The 21,626-nt window shown below is 39.6% G+C and overlaps 1 protein-coding gene across 1 annotated transcript; it reads right to left on the bottom strand.

The window, feature by feature from the left end:
- Positions 1–3,590: 3,590 nt before the first annotated feature.
- Positions 3,591–21,531, bottom strand: LOC126237213 (60S ribosomal protein L34-like). Its single transcript, XM_049947098.1, has 4 exons — positions 21,470–21,531; positions 21,268–21,341; positions 4,076–4,273; positions 3,591–3,743 (listed from the first exon to the last, which is right to left on the bottom strand). Exons 2-4 carry the CDS (start codon positions 21,330–21,332, stop codon positions 3,647–3,649), a joined length of 360 nt encoding a protein of 119 aa, XP_049803055.1. The 5' UTR covers positions 21,333–21,341; positions 21,470–21,531; the 3' UTR covers positions 3,591–3,646.
- Between the last annotated feature and the right edge of the window lie 95 nt (positions 21,532–21,626).

The following is a 21,626-nucleotide window of genomic DNA, read 5'->3' as shown; positions in this document are numbered from 1 at the left end:
AACAAGTTATGACGGTAGCGGTGGCAAAGCCATACTGTTACGAGAAGGAATAGTGACGGAAGATGCGGAATATTTCCCATTGACCTCTCGTGTTGACCTGACTGTACGGGATGTCAGCTTGGTGAATGTTTATGCTCCATCTGGCACGACAAAGAGACAAACACACAACCATTTACACAGAGTCAGTGTCACCGCTATTTCGGGGATGTCATTAGAATTATATTGTCAGCAGTGACTTCAAGTGGTCTCTGAAGCCTGAGGACTAATGACCACACTTTGTCCCTTGCCTGGCATGTTTAGTGGGCTAGAATTTTGTCTAGATATTGTGAATTCCAATAACTTCTGTATACACAGTGTGTTCCATGTAGTTTCAAGAGAATGGACATATCAATCTCAATGCAGAGGCCTTTTCTGTAGTGTTAATTCTTTAGTTCTACCTGCTGCCAATTTATCTCTTTTATGCTTTTAATGTTTATTAATAAATGAGTGGCTAAAACAAACTAGTCTCCATATACATTTCTACTACAGTGGTGAGTGGTGGCTTTGTCTACCTAAGTTATAATAATGCGGCCATAGTTGATCGACATTCCTATTGGTTACTGGATCCATTTTTACATTATTTGCATGGAATCTGTTGATCACAACAAAATATCATCAGCTGTTTATATAGATGATCATAGCACATTTCCGTCATTCAGACCACTAGATTCTAACTATCAATCAGCTTGATCAAGAAGGTCCCAACCGCATCAGTGGTTGCACAAGCCAAAGTTGTACGTGAGTATCAAGAGGACGGATAATGAAAGGAAACCATAACCTGCCAATAAATTATTGTATTAATAGTGATTTTCTTGTGTGGATACATGTGGACAAAAGGAATAGTAAAATTACCTGAGGTTTAAGTACTTTCAATTGCTACTGCTTGACAGGAGTCACTAGAGTTCAGTAATATTTTTTTAAGCCAACTGTTCCTTGTATTAATATTGTTACACAACTCCTCTTCCTTCAGACGTCATCACTAATTGCATGAAATCCTTTTAAAACTACATTTATCTGAGATTCAAGCCACATTTCACAAAGTGCTACTACTCAAATTTGACCAGAAGTAATTATTTCCTTAACTTTCTCTATATTTGAAACAGCTGTGTGTCCATTTTTTTTATACTCGTTGGCACCCTTTCATCATCAGCTGAGTTTATATTTCTCTGAAAACAAATCAAGCTTGTTTGTCAAATTCACTGTTTCCCATCAACAGGTTGGTCAGACAAGCAGGCGTACCAATAAAATTAGTCATGATGGAGTACCTTGATGCAAGTGGGAATAGCTACCAATGCAAAGAATTTAGTTTCTTGCACTGACTTTAGCATTTTCTATAAAGAAAGAAAACAAGACATGACACGTGTCCAGGAAATGGCTGAAATTGATATATAAACATACCCAACAAAATCTAATGATTGTCCATTTAAATATCACTATGTGGTAACATATACCTAGTTCATTAATTTTATCGCACTGCCTCTTATGCAGAAAATTTATTTTCTGCTTAATGTCTCCCTGTGAAATATATGGCAGGCAAAGATCCAACAGCTCAACCATTTTGGTAATAGCCAGTGCTCTATCATAATTAGCACAGTTGTGGAAACTCACCATACAATGGAACAAAACACCTCACCAAACATCCACAGAAGATCAACAAAAACACTCAACATCTTGTCAAATTGGCCATCAATCAAGATATCTTGAACACACAATATGTTTGACAAGCATATCAAACAAAGCTGCACACTGTCACATAATCTGAGAACCAAGAGAAGTGTGACTATTTACAGTGGCTTTATGATTACTAATTATTGTGGGTTTCAAACAAGTTATTCTCATAATGAGCCATGTTACTTTTTGGGTAGTATGATGGAAACTTATTGCATACTTCTACAGGGTCCACATTTTTTACTGGAAATGGATTGATGTGCCGTATTTAATACAGTATATAAGTTTGTCAGTCAGTGACGTGTTCTTGTCTTCTCTTGTAGTACTCCAACTTTGTTAGCCACTTATTTCAGCCTGATAGTTTGAAATATATGAGAGGTTTAGGTACAGAGGAACTCACCACAACAGCACTAGTTAACTAATGTATCCTCGGAAATAGGGGAGCAAGAGGCAGGGAACACTTTGTAGTTGTAGACTGAGAAAGTTTTCATTACAGAAATTCACAATTGCAATCAGAGTCTTGTTTTTAATCCAGTTTAACCCCATTGTGGTCTTCTGCATAAGATAGGCACTCTGTGTCTTCCTCTGCTTCCTTACATCAAATATTGACAGTCGCTGTTTTGTAACTTGGTGCTGTTTGAGGTAATCTCAACAGGATTTATTCCTTTCACTATCTTTGGTGTCACAAACACTATGGTATTCATAAGTGCATCTACCTCACCCTCCCTCGAATCTTTAAATGTCAAACCTCTACTTATATATCCTAAATTGAAAACCAATAGAATTTGAAAATACGTGTTTAGAGTTCTCCTTATTTTCACTAATTTTAAATAAATTCTTTATAACCACAACAATATTTCCATGCCTGAAAAAAAAAAAGATACATATAAGAGTTATAATTACAACAGTTATCATAACTGCAGTTGTGCAAGGACTGTCATAATGCCAAAACCAACCCTAATTCTTTGATGGAATCTAAAGCCTAGAGAGTAAAAATGGAATCTATAGAAGTAGTTCAACTAGTAGCAGTTACATTGTCAACAACAACATGATTTATTCACAGAACGTACACTAACCCGTTAAATTGCCATGTCACTCATTGTCAATAAACATACTCAGATCTATCTAGTAAGCCCTGAGATCATTGCACCAGTTATATTGTAATACCAATACTTGCCTACTAGGCCACAAACAGATGCAGATGACCCCTTCGTTTTATAGGAAGCATGGTAGTCGCATCATGCTGACTCCAAGTGCTATTTCACTGTGCAGGACATAGCTGTGATGTCTCCTAAAGTGTCAAACTAAGAGGCCTCTGCCTGTCAGGCACAACAGAAGAACGTTATGTTAGTACTGTAAAAACCACCTACCATGTGTACTTCATAACATACTAATAAATATGTTTCTTACAATTAAAGACTTATTTTCAGAAGGACAAGAGAACTGCAGACTTTCCAACATCCTATGCACTTTTCATCACAAAAGGCAGACCCTAAAACTGAAGTTACAGCCTACACTCAACCTCATTGATGGCAAGAAAGTATTTCCATGTTGTTATGCTTTTCTTAACAAAAAAGTGTATGCTGGGCAAGTCTGTATGTGACTGGTATGAGGCAGTTAAGTGAAAGTTTCAAGTTTCAGTGTGTGTGAAGGCAGCATTCTTGCCCAATCTTTAAAGATATAACAAACATCCAAACTAACAAGAGAAAACCTCGAAAATACAAGAAAGCTTTTGTGTGCAAAATGTCATTCCTGAATAACCTTTCACCCTTCTCATATTTAAGACAAAATTCACTATTGTCACTAAGTTGAAGGAGCTATTCATCAATGAGCAGATCAACTCTCCACACAAAATTGTAAGTCACGAAAGAATACAGGTATCATTACAAAAAAATCAGTTTAATAACTTTTATAGTTTATTAAATATGTCCATTGATAATTATTTATCAGCTTTCTTTGCATCTCCAGATGACTGACGAGCCTTCAGCACCTCAACGACGATCTTCTGTTCTTCAATGAGGAATGCACGAATAATTCTGGAAGGAAAAAAAAGGTGCATTCATTAAACTGACACTCAACATAACAAGCTATCAGATACTGTGATTCAAATACAATTTGCACCACAAAAATAACCTCACTGTATTTTATAATACTGGCTTGAAAACAAAAATCATTACCGATGACTACATGTTACCTCTATGAAATTTATCTGTGCCAAAACAAATACTATTCCACCCAACAAAAACTTTTTAGAAAGATTCTGTTGAACAAGGCAACATAACTTGAGCATACTATGCAAAAAACGTTGACATATCTTCTCGCTGTTCAATGTACAATAAATTCCTAGTTAACAAAAAGCAATACTAACCTTTCCTTTACACATTTATGACACAAGACTCCACCATATGCCCTTTTCACAGTCTTTTTCCTGCGACACATTCTTGATCTTTCCATTGGCCTGGCTGGAACTATGCCCCTCAGCTTGTCCTTGCATTGTCCACACCTTGGGATCTTCTTAGGTTTTTTCAAATATTGGTATACCAGCTTTCCACCAGGAGTACGGACACTGCAACAAGCAAGATATTTTATTTTACCAATTACCCATTCATATCTAAATGAAGGCAAATAATTCAACAATGTTTACTGCAAGAGAGTTTTTTTAATCAGTCCATTCCCTTATCAAATATGATGGGAGAACTGCAGAATTGTCTAAGAACTTCATTGCATTCCACAAACAGAATAATAAATAGCAAATATTTTGTGTAGGCAATGTTTGCCAATTGCCAATAATGTTAGGAACTGACCATATAACACACAACTGTAGCTACTTATTTTATTCTGACTATGCATTTCAGTCATATTCATCTGTGGGTCATCCCTTTAAGGGGACCAGGAGGTCCCCATTTGACCAACTCCAAATCTAATGAAATTTGGTGTGGAAGTTATATATAGTGTTTGATGGTTATATACCAACTTTCAGTCCAGTATCTTCAGTGGTTGAATTTTTAGGGGCTTTTAAAGAGAGGCCACTCCTCTCCACATATGAAGGTGTAAATGTGCCAAGTTTTCTAGGCTTCTGTAAAAGTTCTAGCATACATTTGGTCATTTGGTTTAATATACAGAGATAACTTTTTTATGCTGAATCACACCACGGAAAAAATTGGGAATTTAGTCATACATAAATATAGATACAAGACTGTAAAGTGGATCAAAAATTTGTCACACTATTCTGATAGTCAATGTTTGACCGACAACTACTACTTTTCATATGAACCAATCACACCACAACTTCAGGTTATTCCTACCTATGATATCTACGCATGGAAAAAATTAACAATTGATGCCTAGACGAAAATATATGCATGCATCTGCAAAGTTGGCCAAAATTTTCTATATGCAAATTGTTCCAAAAAAATTCCATTTGGCAGTGATGCCAAAATCCTTTTCATGCAGACATGAATTGATGAAATTTTTGAAATTCTTATACTGAGCAGCTGAACCATCACAAATTTTATACTGAGCAGCTGAACCATCACAAAAATAATAAACATTCTTAATGTTTTCAATCTTTGTCTTCAAATACGCTATTAACTTTATCTGAAACACATGGACAGCAATGGTATCATGACGAAGCAGTTGCTGATCACACAAATGCTACCAAAATAGGCAGCAAATAGATGTAATGTGTCCTGAATATTAACTCAATGAAATCCTTGCACAACACCTTGAACAACAAATAAATAATTCTCAGCAAAATCCATCAATATAATTATTTTCTGCGAGATTTCTTTTCAGCTGTTTAATGTATAGTCTTTAGTGTGTTCACAAAACATAAAGGCTTCTTAAACGAGTAATTTTCAAAATCAATGTCCCCATGAAATCTTTAACAGTTCTCTGACATGTTTCCAATGTATCTCTGTCAGTGTGAACCCACTGCTTGTATTCCATTGTTTTTTCTGGGTCATAGTCTTTAAAAGTGTCTTCAAGAAAAACCTCTAATTGCATTTTTCCTGGACACTACTCTCAATGGTGCAGCATATAACCTTTTGATTCCAACCTGCATACTTTTTTTAAAAATTAAATCCTTTTAATCACCTTGGTTGGATATTGCTGAAACCAACATTAGACATTTTGGTGCCTGCGAGCCACACACACACACACACACACACACACACACACACACACACACACACACACACACACACACTGAATGTGATTCCAGAAACACCAACTATAGTACAAAATTTCTGCCTGAGCTCAGTTGATTTCCTTATTGCTTATAATAAGCAATGAACATTTCTTTCCAGTCACAAAGGAGTAGGTGTTTCTGCTTATGAATCTCTTCGCCATTTATTCTTACGCAACACAATCCTTTTTGCCTCGGCATGAACGAGAAAACTCATTTTTAAAAAAGTGCGGACATTTTGTTTTACTTCATCACTGAAATTTTCCTGCTTTCGGTTTGCAGGTGTTGCCCAAACCCATCTTCTATCTTTGGTTTCCTAACCTTCTTCGCCATTTCAGTTGAAACAGCAAATTCTTTAACAGCTTTTTCAATGGTCCAATTGCACAGGGCCAGAGTCCAAATTCGAACTTTACTGCAACTGCTTGAAGTCTGAAGCTTAAGATTTAAGTTTCAGCAGCTGTGGCAAATACGTTAGTAATGCTGCCTTTGGCTTACAGAACTTTGCGCTTTATGTACCCCACTGAATCACTTTTGCTGATCTGCTGAAGCTTTAATGGTGGGTCTCCGAGTGATGATGATGAAATATTAGCAACAGCACAAGCATCAACAACATCCATGTCTTCAGTGGATGGTGATTCTTGCTTATCCTGATGATTCTTTTTGGGCCATTTCAAGTCTACACCTGGTAGAAATTTTGTGACCAGGTTTTAAAACTTCACTGGTCAGAAACTTCAGCCCATCAGACATTGCAATGGTTACTTCTGGGTTACATGTTTTTCCTTACCAAATGGGTTGCAGCAGGTCTTCTGCAGTAATTGGAGTTTTGTCATCAACAAGACATTATGGTAAGAACAAACTTGGGCATCTTCAGTAAAATCAAGCCCAGCCCTATTTTGTACAAGCTCTTAGTCCTTGGCACATTTCCTTAACTGATTGTAGTTGACGTCTGCCATAACAGAATGGTGATGACTTATGACAATCTTCTCCATCAGATCCCCCAGAGTAGCGGGTGCAATGGTCTCTTGGTTCATTTCGTACTATAGTTTATTAACTTACAGTAAGCAATTTTGAAAGGTCATGAATATCCTGATTCAGTCATTGTTTTATGTAAAATATACAAATGAGGCTACCAAATCATATTGCTTTAGTGCTTCAATTCAGCTACAACAATGGCTATTGATTATTCCAAAACTCAGCACTCAACACTAAGATTGCACACAGTCTACAACACTTCCACTTGTGCCGCAATTTAGTTGCAGGGAGTGAGTGTGCGATCGCTGTGCGCTGTGTTTGTTTTGTAGCAGTTTAGGCGTTACTGGATTGTTTCTGTGACAGTTATTTGTTGTGTCTTACACTGTCGTAAAAATTGGGAAGGAACTGTTTGAGACAGAAAAGGAAGTTTGAAAACCATCCAAACTTTGTACTCCCAGGAAGAAGCGTTCTATGGATAGGCGTGTTACGAATTTAGATTCATTCGCAGAGGATACAATTCATCATTATGTTCACGATTATTATCACAGAAAGGAACATCCCACATTCTCAAAGTTATTGGTGACACTTAAAGAATCAGGGCTTTTTCAGGGTAGTCGAACATTGTTATTCACAGTTTTGCACAATGTAGGATTTGACTACGGACAATTTTGTGGTCGTACGCTATTGATGGAAAGGGAGGATATTGCCGCATGGCGATGCAGACTTTTAAGACAAATGTTTAGCATAAGAAGTGGTTTGGCTCGGTGAAACGTGGGATAATTCTGGTCACGTAGTTAATCAGGGGCGGACAAGACAACACGATTAAAGGAGCAACGCAGATGCCGTGTGGTAAGGGGAGCTGACTGATTCTACTGCATGCAGGCACCTCACAAGGTTTTGTACCAAACTGTCTCCTCCTCTTTAAATCAAAGAAGACAGGAGATTATCATGAAGATATGAACCACATTACATTCACAAAGTGGTTCGTAGAAGCTCTTGCCCCATCTACATAAACCATCAACAATTGTTTTAGATAATGCTCCATATCATTCGGTTGTTGTTGTTGTTGATAAAGCACCTACCATGGCAAAGCGGAAGGAGGAAATGATTAATCGGCTTGAGCGTCTTAACATAAATATATCTCATGACCTTAAGAAGGGCGAGCTTGCGGAAAAAATAAATTTCCGCAAACCGCATTTCCAAAATATGAAATCGACGAACTAGCAAAAAAAAAATATGGGCATACAATCGTCAGGCTGCCAACATACCACTGCTACTTCAACCCTATAGAGTTCATATGTGCCCAAATTAAAGGTTCCGTTGCCAGGAACAACCAAAAATTTACGCTCTCTGCAGTAGAAGTACACACTACAGAAGCTATTACTCATGTTACCCCTGAAGATGGGAAGAAAGCCGTCAAACACACACACAACATAATGGAAAGAGCATGGCAAGATGAAGGTGCTTTGGAGACTTCAGTGGAAGAGATGATTATCTCTTTAAATGACAATAATGACAGTGAAACTTCAAGTGTCTGTAACAGTGACAAGAGTGATGTAAGTGGAGTTTTATCATTATCCACATAAAAATGCAGCACAAACGGATTCAGCTACACATTTGGAGTGCGTAGTTTGCACTTTTAAGTACTGGCATAATTAAATCAATCCACACTAAGTTTTGAAATTTGGTGTGATTCAACATAAAAAGTTGTCTATGTATATTAAAGACAATGACGAAACATTTGCTAGAACTATTAAAAATGTCTAGCAAACTTGGCACATTTGCACCTTCTTATGTTATGAGAAGGTGAGCAGCCTCTCTTTAAAAGCCCCTAAAAATTCAACCACTGAAGATACTGGACTGAAAATTGGTATATAACCATCAAAGACCACACAAAACTTTCACATCAAATTTCATTACATTTGCAGATGGTTGAGGGGAGGGGGCACTTTTAAATATTGGGCCCTTTGATGTGGAATGACCCTGTATCACATAACAATTAATGAAGTGCAGTCTCATTACTATACTTTCACTGGGACTTATGATGAATCTAATGTAAGTACATGGTAAACTGACCTTTTTGACAACCTGGATTTGTTACTGGTAGCTTCTATCAATATGCAAGTATTATAGGTACGCTTCCTGAGCTCAAATAGGAATTTAAAAATCAATAAATAAAATGCAAATGGCCAGCATGTAGCCATATTTATATATGAATGTGAATGCAAAATAACATGTTCCACCCAACTAACACCTGGAGCGAAGAAATTCTTTTATGTAAACAATACTGCAAAAATTTAGAGAAACAGTATTTGCAATAGACTGCAGAAGGATTCTACTGCCACCAACATATAATTCACATAATAATCACAAAAACAAGTCTGGGGAAATTAGGCCATGTGTGGAGGCAAACAGACAAATCATTTTTCCCCTAACTTCATTTGTGAGCGGTACAGGAAATATAATGACTAATAGTACCACAAGTTACACTCCACTATGACCAACAGGGTGGCTTGCAGAGTATGAATGTGCATGTAGATTAATAAATTACAGTAGTCTTACAACATTTGATGCTCAAATTTATGAACATACCATGGGAAATCACAACAATACCACAGCAATTAGTGTATTCTACTGCCTGAAATGGCAGCTGGCATGCGTGAACTATGCTGCTATCACATTATTAAGCAATACAGTGTCGACGTGATAAAGTCCATTATAATACTAAAATTACTTCACATTCTCTAAGAAGTGCAGTATAGAACATTCTCTATTCCACCTATCACAGAAACTAATCTTTTTGCTGCTAATGAGAATAAGTGCTCTGCATTTCTGTTTATCCTTTGAACACAGTATGCACTGCCTTTCATGATAAATAGTGATATATGGCCTACAGCTGCCAAAATCTACAGATGGTTGCACTACAAAATTGTTGGTGTGTATTTCTGGATTACATACAAGCATTTATTTACGTTCAAACTCCAAAACCCATTTAAGGTAAATGGTAACTTCCAACTGATTATCTGTATTATTTGCCCCAAAGGAAAGATAGCATCAGAAGTCCTCTGTATCCACCAAATACTGTTACTGTTATCTGGCACAATCCAAATGAAGCAGCAGAACTTGGCATTGAAATGCTCTTCTGAAACCAACAGCCCACCACAAGTTGACAATAAAGTGCAAGTGACAAACAATACAAAGCGACCTTGAAACATTAGATAGTCAACATATGACACTCGACTAGCACAGAACAAAAATAATACAAGAAATGCCAACTTTTAGTTCCTATTAGGCCACTATCAGTTATCTTGGCAATCAAAGCTGCCTCACCTATATTGCATTGTGAAAATGTAAGCAGGCAATTTATGGAGAAACACATTTACAATATCATCCTCAGCCCCAAAAGATTCCATTAGAATACACAACAGAAAACATTCTTCAAAGAGTTGAAGCAAATTTGTAGAAGTTAAAATGTTGCTGGAAAGATTAACATCCCATAAATGATGAGGTAATGTGGATGGTGCATACTTTTGGATTGGAGGAGGAGATTTACCCTGCCCTTATCAAAGAAAACTATCATAGCACTTGCCTTAAGGGATTTAAGGAAACCACTAAAACCTTACACCTATAAGGGCAGGCAATGATTTCAGGTATTGTCCTTGGCAGTGAATACAGTTTCTTAACCACTTTGTACACTGCTGGGTCAGCCAAGCATGAATAATATGCTACAAACCAACCAGTGGCAGCCAAATCTGTGGAAAGAACATATTTATGCAAATGCCTCCTTGCGTTTACATGTTACTCCATGCATAAGTATCCTGCTATGCATCCCCTTCTTTTCTCAGGAGCTGGTGCTGCATTTACTGTGACAAAATGCAACAGAAAAAGAATTGAGGAACAGAAAAAATTGACAACTATTTGTTTGCAAATTTCAGGTCACAGCAAGATTTTAGATCTAGATTTTCAGCTTGGGTAACTGCAGTGATAAGGCTGGCAATAACTTTTGTTAGCTGGCAATGAGTGAATTATATACCTGTTGATTTATTTCACACTTCAAAACAAAACATTTCAGTGACTATTCCTGAAACCAAGGAATACTTAAGTGAGGTTCTTAACCATTGTGTGAAAGTAAATTGACTTTCAACATGCCAAAAGTGCTGCATTTTATATATAATATATAAAAGTTATGTAGGCTAAAGAGCTTTAATGATAGGTTATATAAAGAATAATGGAAATACGGAAGCGTCCGATCCCGCCCGTCTGCTTTGACCCATGACGTCATAAATATGGCGGAAACAAAAACAAACACACACTTTCCACAAGAAGACTAATGACACTAACGGGACAAGCGCAGGAAATGGGGTGTTTTGGGTGGGGGGCAAACTAAATATAAACAAATTTAGACGCCTTACGTAGCTACAACGTGTAAGTGAAGACAGCCATGCATGAATACCCACCCACCTCCCCAGGGGTCGTAACCCCTGCAACCCATAGAAGATGAAGATGCTTCAGTAGCTGATTAGTGTTTTTTGTCTTAAAAAAAAAAAAAAAAAAAATCTCACGGGATAGAACGAACAGATCAGAAAGATAAATATAATAAACTAAAACAGAAATTGGAGGAAACAGATAATTAAATAAGTAATAAGTGTTATTAAATTTTAAAAAAATCTCACGAGATAGAACGAAGATCAGAAAAGTAAATAAAATAAGATAAAACAGAACTGGAGACAGCCACACTCAAACCAAACTCTGCACCGTCATGACGTCACACACGACAACACCCTTACGTCACGGGTCAAAGCCGACGCGTGGGATCGGACGCTTCTGTCGACCCAGAATAATAACCCTGGACTCAAATTTGAGGATATCACAAACCCCAGAATCCACTGCAACAGAGATTTCATTTTCAAGTTTAGTATTTTTTGCATCAACAATGTCCATTTCAATTTCTAGTCATTTGTTGAGGATCTACACATAGGCTACCTCTTCTTTTGTTCACATGTCAGGCTCTTCAACTGTTGTGCTATTAAGTTGCCACAGCATGAATACTTGTTCATAGTTTTCATTCACACACTTCATAAATTTGTATACTATGACTCCTCCATTATCCTATTTTGAGACTTATCTTATTCTCTACAGTTATATGAACAGAGACTTTTTACCTATTGAGGCTTATGGCACCAAATCAAGACATTTTTATTCCAATAATCTTCAGAAGCAGAGTTCCACCTGACTTCTGTGTTTGTTATCACTATAAATTTCAGCATGCTTTCTTTGGAGTCTATGTACACTGTTGCAGATAAATTGCCATAAGACATAAAATGAAACACACATGGTCCTCAGCTCCCTCTCATCTGCTTAAGAGCACAAGAGATTGCCATCTAACCTGGGAAGCAAAGCACACACACACACACACACACACACACACACACACACACACAAATAAGAATGCGTGTTTGCACTGTTGGAAAAGGCAGAAAAATGAGCACTTTGTTCATGCAACAGCAATACTTTTTGTGGTGGGAAGGCTGAGTTATTTGAAATATTTAATGTTTAATTATATATATATACATATATATATATATATATATATATATATATATATATATATATATATATATATATATATATAACAGAGGGAAACATTCCACGTGGAAAAAATATATCTAAAAGAAAGATGATGAGACTTACCAAACAAAAGCGCTGGCAGGTCGATAGACACACAAACAAACACAAATATACACACAAAATTCAAGCTTTCGCAACAAACTGTTGCCTCATCAGGAAAGAGGGAAGGAGAGGGAAAGACGAAAGGATGTGGGTTTTAAGGGAGAGGGTAAGGAGTCATTCCAATCCCGGAAGCGGAAAGACTTACCTTAGGGGGAAAAAAGGGACAGGTATACACTCGCACACACACACATATCCATCCACACATACAGACACAAGCAGACTGTGTCTGTATGTGTGGATGGATATGTGTGTGTGTGCGAGTGTATACCTGTCCCTTTTTTCCCCCTAAGGTAAGTCTTTCCGCTTCCGGGATTGGAATGACTCCTTACCCTCTCCCTTAAAACCCACATCCTTTCGTCTTTCCCTCTCCTTCCCTCTTTCCTGATGAGGCAACAGTTTGTTGCGAAAGCTTGAATTTTGTGTGTATATTTGTGTTTGTTTGTGTGTCTATCGACCTGCCAGCGCTTTTGTTTGGTAAGTCTCATCATCTTTCTTTTTAGATATATTTTTTCCACGTGGAATGTTTCCCTCTGTTATATTCATATCATATATATATATATATATACTTACCAAACAAAATATTTCCTCCTTCTGTTTTTGCCAGTAGTTTCCCTTTGTATTCACCTTCTCCTTTTTACCGTAATCATCCCCTCAAACCCAGAATCCCCCACAGAAGAACCACAAAAGTGCCCCACTTGTGACAGGATACTTTCCGGGACTGGACCAGACTCTGAATGTGGCTCTCCAGCAGGGATACGACTTCCTCAAATCCTGCCCTGAAATGAGATCCATCCTTCATGAAATCCTCCCCACTCCGCCAAGAGTGTCTTTCCGCCGTCCACCTAACCTTCGTAACCTGTTAGTTCATCCCTATGAAATCCCCAAACCACCTTCCCTACCCTCTGGCTCCTATCCTTGTAACCGCCCCCGGTGCAAAACCTGTCCCATGCACCCTCCCACCACCACCTACTCCAGTCCTGTAACCCGGAAGGTGTACACGATCAAAGGCAGAGCCACGTGTGAAAGCACCCACGTGATTTACCAACTGACCTGCCTACACTGTGATGCATTCTATGTGGGAATGACCAGCAACAAAGTGTCCATTCGCATGAATGGACACAGGCAGACAGTGTTTGTTGGTAATGAGGATCACCCTGTGGCTAAACATGCCTTGGTGCACAGCCAGCACATCTTGGCACAGTGTTACACCGTCCGGGTTATCTGGATACTTCCCACCAACACCAACCTATCCGAACTCCGGAGATGGGAACTTGCCCTTCAGTATATCCTCTCTTCTCGTTATCCGCCAGGCCTCAATCTCCGCTAATTTCAAGTTGCCGCCACTCATACCTCACCTGTCTCTCAACAACTTCTTTGCCTCTACTCTTCCACCTCGACTGACATCTCTGCCCAAACTCTTTGTCTTTAAATATGTCTGTATGTGTGGATGGATATGTGTGTGTGTGCGAGTGTATACCTGTCCTTTTTTCCCCCTAAGGTAAGTCTTTCCGCTCCCGGGATTGGAATGACTCCTTACCCTCTCCCTTAAAACCCACATCCTTTCGTCTTTCCCTCTCCTTCCCTCTTTTCTGATGAGGCAACAGTTTGTTGCGAAAGCTTGAATTTTGTGTGTATATTTGTGTTTGTTTGTGTGTCTATCGACCTGCCAGCGCTTTTGTTTGGTAAGTCTCATCATCTTTCTTTTTAGATATATTTTTTCCACGTGGAATGTTTCCCTCTGTTATATTCATATCATTAATTTGAACCCAACAATGACGTTTGTTATTGTCACTGTTACATTTCGAAGTCTTTTCTGTCGTCTTATTTCCTCCTCCTGTTTTTGCCAGTAGTTTCCCTTTGTATTCACCTTCTCCTTTTTACCGTAATATCCCGGCCTGGTACAGAAGCAAATAACCAGAGCCACTTCCTCATCCCCTCAAACCCAGAATCCCCCACAGAAGAACCACAAAAGTGCCCCACTTGTGACAGGATACTTTCCGGGACTGGACCAGACTCTGAATGTGGCTCTCCAGCAGGGATACGACTTCCTCAAATCCTGCCCTGAAATGAGATCCATCCTTCATGAAATCCTCCCCACTCCGCCAAGAGTGTCTTTCCGCCGTCCACCTAACCTTCGTAACCTGTTAGTTCATCCCTATGAAATCCCCAAACCACCTTCCCTACCCTCTGGCTCCTATCCTTGTAACCGCCCCCGGTGCAAAACCTGTCCCATGCACCCTCCCACCACCACCTACTCCAGTCCTGTAACCCGGAAGGTGTACACGATCAAAGGCAGAGCCACGTGTGAAAGCACCCACGTGATTTACCAACTGACCTGCCTACACTGTGATGCATTCTATGTGGGAATGACCAGCAACAAAGTGTCCATTCGCATGAATGGACACAGGCAGACAGTGTTTGTTGGTAATGAGGATCACCCTGTGGCTAAACATGCCTTGGTGCACAGCCAGCACATCTTGGCACAGTGTTACACCGTCCGGGTTATCTGGATACTTCCCACCAACACCAACCTATCCGAACTCCGGAGATGGGAACTTGCCCTTCAGTATATCCTCTCTTCTCGTTATCCGCCAGGCCTCAATCTCCGCTAATTTCAAGTTGCCGCCACTCATACCTCACCTGTCTCTCAACAACTTCTTTGCCTCTACTCTTCCACCTCGACTGACATCTCTGCCCAAACTCTTTGTCTTTAAATATGTCTGTATGTGTGGATGGATATGTGTGTGTGTGTGCGCGAGTGTATACCTGTCCTTTTTTCCCCCTAAGGTAAGTCTTTCCGCTCCCGGGATTGGAATGACTCCTTACCCTCTCCCTTAAAACCCACATCCTTTCGTCTTTCCCTCTCCTTCCCTCTTTCCTGATGAGGCAACAGTTTGTTGCGAAAGCTTGAATTTTGTGTGTATATTTGTGTTTGTTTGTGTGTCTATCGACCTGCCAGCGCTTTTGTTTGGTAAGTCTCATCATCTTTCTTTTTAGATATATTTTTTCCACGTGGAATGTTTCCCTCTGTTATATTCATATCATTAATTTGAACCCAACAATGACGTTTGTTATTGTCACTGTTACATTTCGAAGTCTTTTCTGTCGTCTTATTTCCTCCTTCTGTTTTTGCCAGTAGTTTCCCTTTGTATTCACCTTCTCCTTTTTACCGTAATATCCCGGCCTGGTACAGAAGCAAATAACCAGAGCCACTTCCTCATCCCCTCAAACCCAGAATCCCCCACAGAAGAACCACAAAAGTGCCCCACTTGTGACAGGATACTTTCCGGGACTGGACCAGACTCTGAATGTGGCTCTCCAGCAGGGATACGACTTCCTCAAATCCTGCCCTGAAATGAGATCCATCCTTCATGAAATCCTCCCCACTCCGCCAAGAGTGTCTTTCCGCCGTCCACCTAACCTTCGTAACCTGTTAGTTCATCCCTATGAAATCCCCAAACCACCTTCCCTACCCTCTGGCTCCTATCCTTGTAACCGCCCCCGGTGCAAAACCTGTCCCATGCACCCTCCCACCACCACCTACTCCAGTCCTGTAACCCGGAAGGTGTACACGATCAAAGGCAGAGCCACGTGTGAAAGCACCCACGTGATTTACCAACTGACCTGCCTACACTGTGATGCATTCTATGTGGGAATGACCAGCAACAAAGTGTCCATTCGCATGAATGGACACAGGCAGACAGTGTTTGTTGGTAATGAGGATCACCCTGTGGCTAAACATGCCTTGGTGCACAGCCAGCACATCTTGGCACAGTGTTACACCGTCCGGGTTATCTGGATACTTCCCACCAACACCAACCTATCCGAACTCCGGAGATGGGAACTTGCCCTTCAGTATATCCTCTCTTCTCGTTATCCGCCAGGCCTCAATCTCCGCTAATTTCAAGTTGCCGCCACTCATACCTCACCTGTCTCTCAACAACTTCTTTGCCTCTACTCTTCCACCTCGACTGACATCTCTGCCCAAACTCTTTGTCTTTAAATATGTCTGTATGTGTGGATGGATATGTGTGTGTGTGTGCGCGAGTGTATACCTGTCCTTTTTTCCCCCTAAGGTAAGTCTTTCCGCTCCCGGGATTGGAATGACTCCTTACCCTCTCCCTTAAAACCCACATCCTTTCGTCTTTCCCTCTCCTTCCCTCTTTCCTGATGAGGCAACAGTTTGTTGCGAAAGCTTGAATTTTGTGTGTATATTTGTGTTTGTTTGTGTGTCTATCGACCTGCCAGCGCTTTTGTTTGGTAAGTCTCATCATCTTTCTTTTTAGATATATTTTTTCCACGTGGAATGTTTCCCTCTGTTATATTCATATCATTAATTTGAACCCAACAATGACGTTTGTTATTGTCACTGTTACATTTCGAAGTCTTTTCTGTCGTCTTATTTCCTCCTTCTGTTTTTGCCAGTAGTTTCCCTTTGTATTCACCTTCTCCTTTTTACCGTAATATCCCGGCCTGGTACAGAAGCAAATAACCAGAGCCACTTCCTCATCCCCTCAAACCCAGAATCCCCCACAGAAGAACCACAAAAGTGCCCCACTTGTGACAGGATACTTTCCGGGACTGGACCAGACTCTGAATGTGGCTCTCCAGCAGGGATACGACTTCCTCAAATCCTGCCCTGAAATGAGATCCATCCTTCATGAAATCCTCCCCACTCCGCCAAGAGTGTCTTTCCGCCGTCCACCTAACCTTCGTAACCTGTTAGTTCATCCCTATGAAATCCCCAAACCACCTTCCCTACCCTCTGGCTCCTATCCTTGTAACCGCCCCCGGTGCAAAACCTGTCCCATGCACCCTCCCACCACCACCTACTCCAGTCCTGTAACCCGGAAGGTGTACACGATCAAAGGCAGAGCCACGTGTGAAAGCACCCACGTGATTTACCAACTGACCTGCCTACACTGTGATGCATTCTATGTGGGAATGACCAGCAACAAAGTGTCCATTCGCATGAATGGACACAGGCAGACAGTGTTTGTTGGTAATGAGGATCACCCTGTGGCTAAACATGCCTTGGTGCACAGCCAGCACATCTTGGCACAGTGTTACACCGTCCGGGTTATCTGGATACTTCCCACCAACACCAACCTATCCGAACTCCGGAGATGGGAACTTGCCCTTCAGTATATCCTCTCTTCTCGTTATCCGCCAGGCCTCAATCTCCGCTAATTTCAAGTTGCCGCCACTCATACCTCACCTGTCTCTCAACAACTTCTTTGCCTCTACTCTTCCACCTCGACTGACATCTCTGCCCAAACTCTGTCTTTAAATATGTCTGTATGTGTGGATGGATATGTGTGTGTGTGTGCGCGAGTGTATACCTGTCCTTTTTTCCCCCTAAGGTAAGTCTTTCCGCTCCCGGGATTGGAATGACTCCTTACCCTCTCCCTTAAAACCCACATCCTTTCGTCTTTCCCTCTCCTTCCCTCTTTCCTGATGAGGCAACAGTTTGTTGCGAAAGCTTGAATTTTGTGTGTATATTTGTGTTTGTTTGTGTGTCTATCGACCTGCCAGCGCTTTTGTTTGGTAAGTCTCATCATCTTTCTTTTTAGATATATTTTTTCCACGTGGAATGTTTCCCTCTGTTATATATATATATATATATATATATAACTATTTTACATAGTAATCTTTCACAGAGTTACCAATTGTGACACACCAATATGAAAATGTCTGTGTGCCTATATTGGACACAATCTACCTGCTTGATTAAAGCCACTAAACGTTCCACTACACATGTTTATGTAGTTGAGATCACATTAGATATAAAGACTGCCATTGTGTATCACTGTAAGTCTTACATCATTGGCTCAAAATAATACACTATCAAGGGGGTTGTCAGTATTTTAGTGCTTTACCGCACACACCCAGCCAAGTTAGTTTGCTTTTTTTCCAAGGTATATTTACAGAGTATCAAGGAAAAAAGTTTCAATGACGAAAATTTTTTCTTTGTACTTAAAGACGGAAAAAAAAAAATCAGCTGGAAGAGTATGTGTAAAATGCCACAGAAAAGTTGGTTCAGGATCTTGATTGATCAGGATTCAAAACTAGTGATCCTGGAGAGACACCACAAATTAGTGTCCTGAAATTCAGTACATTTTTCAGAGTGAAACAGACAGAAAACAACTTCAGAAATTGAATCGTAAAATATTCAACGAGTGGACACTATGAATGGAATCATGGTGTAAAACCAAAAGATAAGATAAAACAGAAGATTGCAATGTGTACAACCATCAGCTCATCCCAAAAACGAGCGAAAACTATTTTTATTTCTTTGAATATCATTGTGTAGCACACACGAAATGGATTAACAGGAATACCTGATAGTGATATTAATGATGAGCAACGAATGTTGTAAAACATATGGTAACCAGTGTCTTATTAAAGGCAACAGGTTGTGGTACAGATCAGCTACCACATCCAAGGTTTTTGTTTCCACAAATTACCATTCAACTACGAAATACACACCAGAAGATGACATGATAGCAATCATTTACATTACATCATCACTGGTCGAAGATGAGGTATCTAACATTCTTCTTCACCCGTGCAAACTACATGCAATAGTATACTCCTGGATAATGAGTGACAAACGATACAAGTGATTACGACAGCAACACCAACAAAGACTAACATTTTATTCGTAGGTGACAAATCAATACACATCTTGTTCTGAGGTGACTTTTATATACACAACTCTTAATTGGCAGATAAATGACTGTATGTAGCAATTACAGGGAAAAGGTAAACTATTTAGAGCACTGAAGGTCAAAAGCTTCATACAACTTTCATGACCATCACAGTTTGGGAAAAGAAATTGGAATCAGCAGGAAACCAAACAAAATGGGGTACTAGATACTAATTAAGCAGAAAGTATGATGTAGGTATCATGAGGTATCACAATTATGTTGTGCTGTTATTAACATAGCCATCTACAAAATTGCAAACAAAATATTTACTAATAGAAGTATGTTTCAAAGCCAACAGACAATAGCAAATTGGCATTTAAGAAAGAGCAAGTTGTTGCACTGTAGGTGATTTACAAAGGAAGGAAGTATTGAAACTTCCTGGCAGATTAAAACTGTGTGCCCGACCGAGACTCGAACTCGGGACCTTTGCCTTTCGCGGGCAAGTGCTCTACCAACTGAGCTACCGAAACACGACTCACGCCCGGTACTCACAGCTTTACTTCTGCCAGTACCTCGTCTGCTACCTTCCAAACTTTACAGAAGCTCTCCTGCGAACCATGCAGAACTAGCACTCCTGAAAGAAAGGATATTGCGGAGACATGGCTTAGCCACAGCCTGGGGGATGGTCCCGAGTTCAAGTCTCGGTCGGGCACACAGTTTTAATCTGCCAGGAAGTTTCATATCAGCGCACACTCCGCTGCAGAGTGAAAATCTCATTCTGGAAGGAAGTATTAACTATCGCAATAGCTGAATTTAATCCACATGAAGCTGTATGGAATAGTTCCTATGAACAGCCCTGGTTATCCTCAATAGCATAGAACCTTAGGGCAATTTAAAGTCCACACAAATTTGCAACATCAAATGAACCAAATAAAATGCTGAGTAGTATAGCCTGAAAGATGTAGACTGAAGACCATTCACCTAACCCAGAGGACAAAAATGGACTTAAAACTTCAGGATTTATTGTTAACAGCAAAAGAATTTAAGAGCTAAAATGTACCAGTAACATATTTATCCAAGTATCAATTACAATTATGCCTAATATGAGGAAAATTTAAGTAATATAAACAAACATGAATAAACAATTGAGGAAAAACACAGTAAACCTAAATCATTGAATGAAATACCTAAGCTAGTTTTTAACAATAACTAACCTTGCACAGAACAATATGGGCTTGTGTTACAAGGACTTCCAGTAGCACGTAATGTTCTCATCATTAACAGTTATAAAAAAATTACCGAACACCACTTGTATTTTGGCAAGCTAATTTATAAGCTATCTCTTGCAAATTTTTCCACACAGAATCATAAGTTATGAATACAGCAAAGGCAAAATGGTGATGTTACTGTATTAAGTAGTATGAAAAGCAATTTTCTGCACACGGAGATTCAAGATTCTTTCAAAACTAAGAATGTATGCCTACTTAATTATACAGCAGTATATGACAATCTCGTTCAGATTTTAATGGAACCTATGATTAAATCATAAACGTAAGCAGTTCGAACACATTTTGAAAATCATTTGGCTCCGTAACTGCTTCTTCCACAATGTTTCGGGGCATTTCACTTTTACGGGGTTTCCAGCAACGCAACATAGAAAGTTTATCACCTAACATTCTCTATCACCCGGTACAGCAGCATGGAGTGTGTTATCGTGTATCCTCAGGTCAGAATTCATCTATTTCCCAGTGTGTGTGTATATATATATGAAAGTAGTAGTATTCTTCGCCCATCGCCTAAATAACGGGACACTGCAGTCTATAATCAGAATAAAATGAGCTGACCACACGCGATTCTACTAAGTATGCTAGCAGGCATTTATGATCGCGGAAGATCCGTATAAATTACAAATGCTTTGTTTAGAACTGATTTTCACATCTTGGGCAAATCTGTTTCACAACCACGTATCGGTCAAATATTTATACACTCTACGATATTTTAATGAAAGCGTAAGGTACTTACACACGCCTCCTGTTGCTTTTCGTGTTGTACGACAGGCGTCGCCGATACACCAGACGCTGAACCATTTTTATCACCTATGACAAAAACTAACAGTGAAGTAACAAGATTTGGTTGACTTACATCCAACTAACACCAAACACTCAAAAATAAAAAGCTCGCCGTAAGGATTGTATCAGATACTCATAACAAATTGCACACATACCCCCTAGACCTCCACCGGAAGAAGAACTGATCAAAGAGTAATCTCTAATACAGTCACCAGGGGTACCAACAGTGGCTTGTGTTCGAAAACAAAGATCCAGTCTGAAATCTTTCAAATAAGTGTACCTGAAGAAACATGTAAATTTTGGATAGCCAGT

This window comes from Schistocerca nitens, chromosome 2 (genome assembly GCF_023898315.1).
Source record: "Schistocerca nitens isolate TAMUIC-IGC-003100 chromosome 2, iqSchNite1.1, whole genome shotgun sequence".
NCBI classification, from domain to species: domain Eukaryota; kingdom Metazoa; phylum Arthropoda; class Insecta; order Orthoptera; family Acrididae; genus Schistocerca; species Schistocerca nitens.
This window is presented reverse-complemented; position numbering and strand designations above follow the sequence as displayed.

Excerpts from the sequence above, each read along its gene's own strand:
- LOC126237213 (XM_049947098.1), bottom strand. The coding sequence starts at position 21,332 with ATGGTTCAGCGTCTGGTGTATCGGCGACGCCTGTCGTACAACACGAAA. Across the intron at positions 4,274-21,267 it reads AAAAGCAACAGGAGGCGTGT|TGTCCGTACTCCTGGTGGAA; the intron begins GTAAGTACCTTA and ends TGCTTGTTGCAG. Across the intron at positions 3,744-4,075 it reads CATAAATGTGTAAAGGAAAG|AATTATTCGTGCATTCCTCA; the intron begins GTTAGTATTGCT and ends TTTTCCTTCCAG.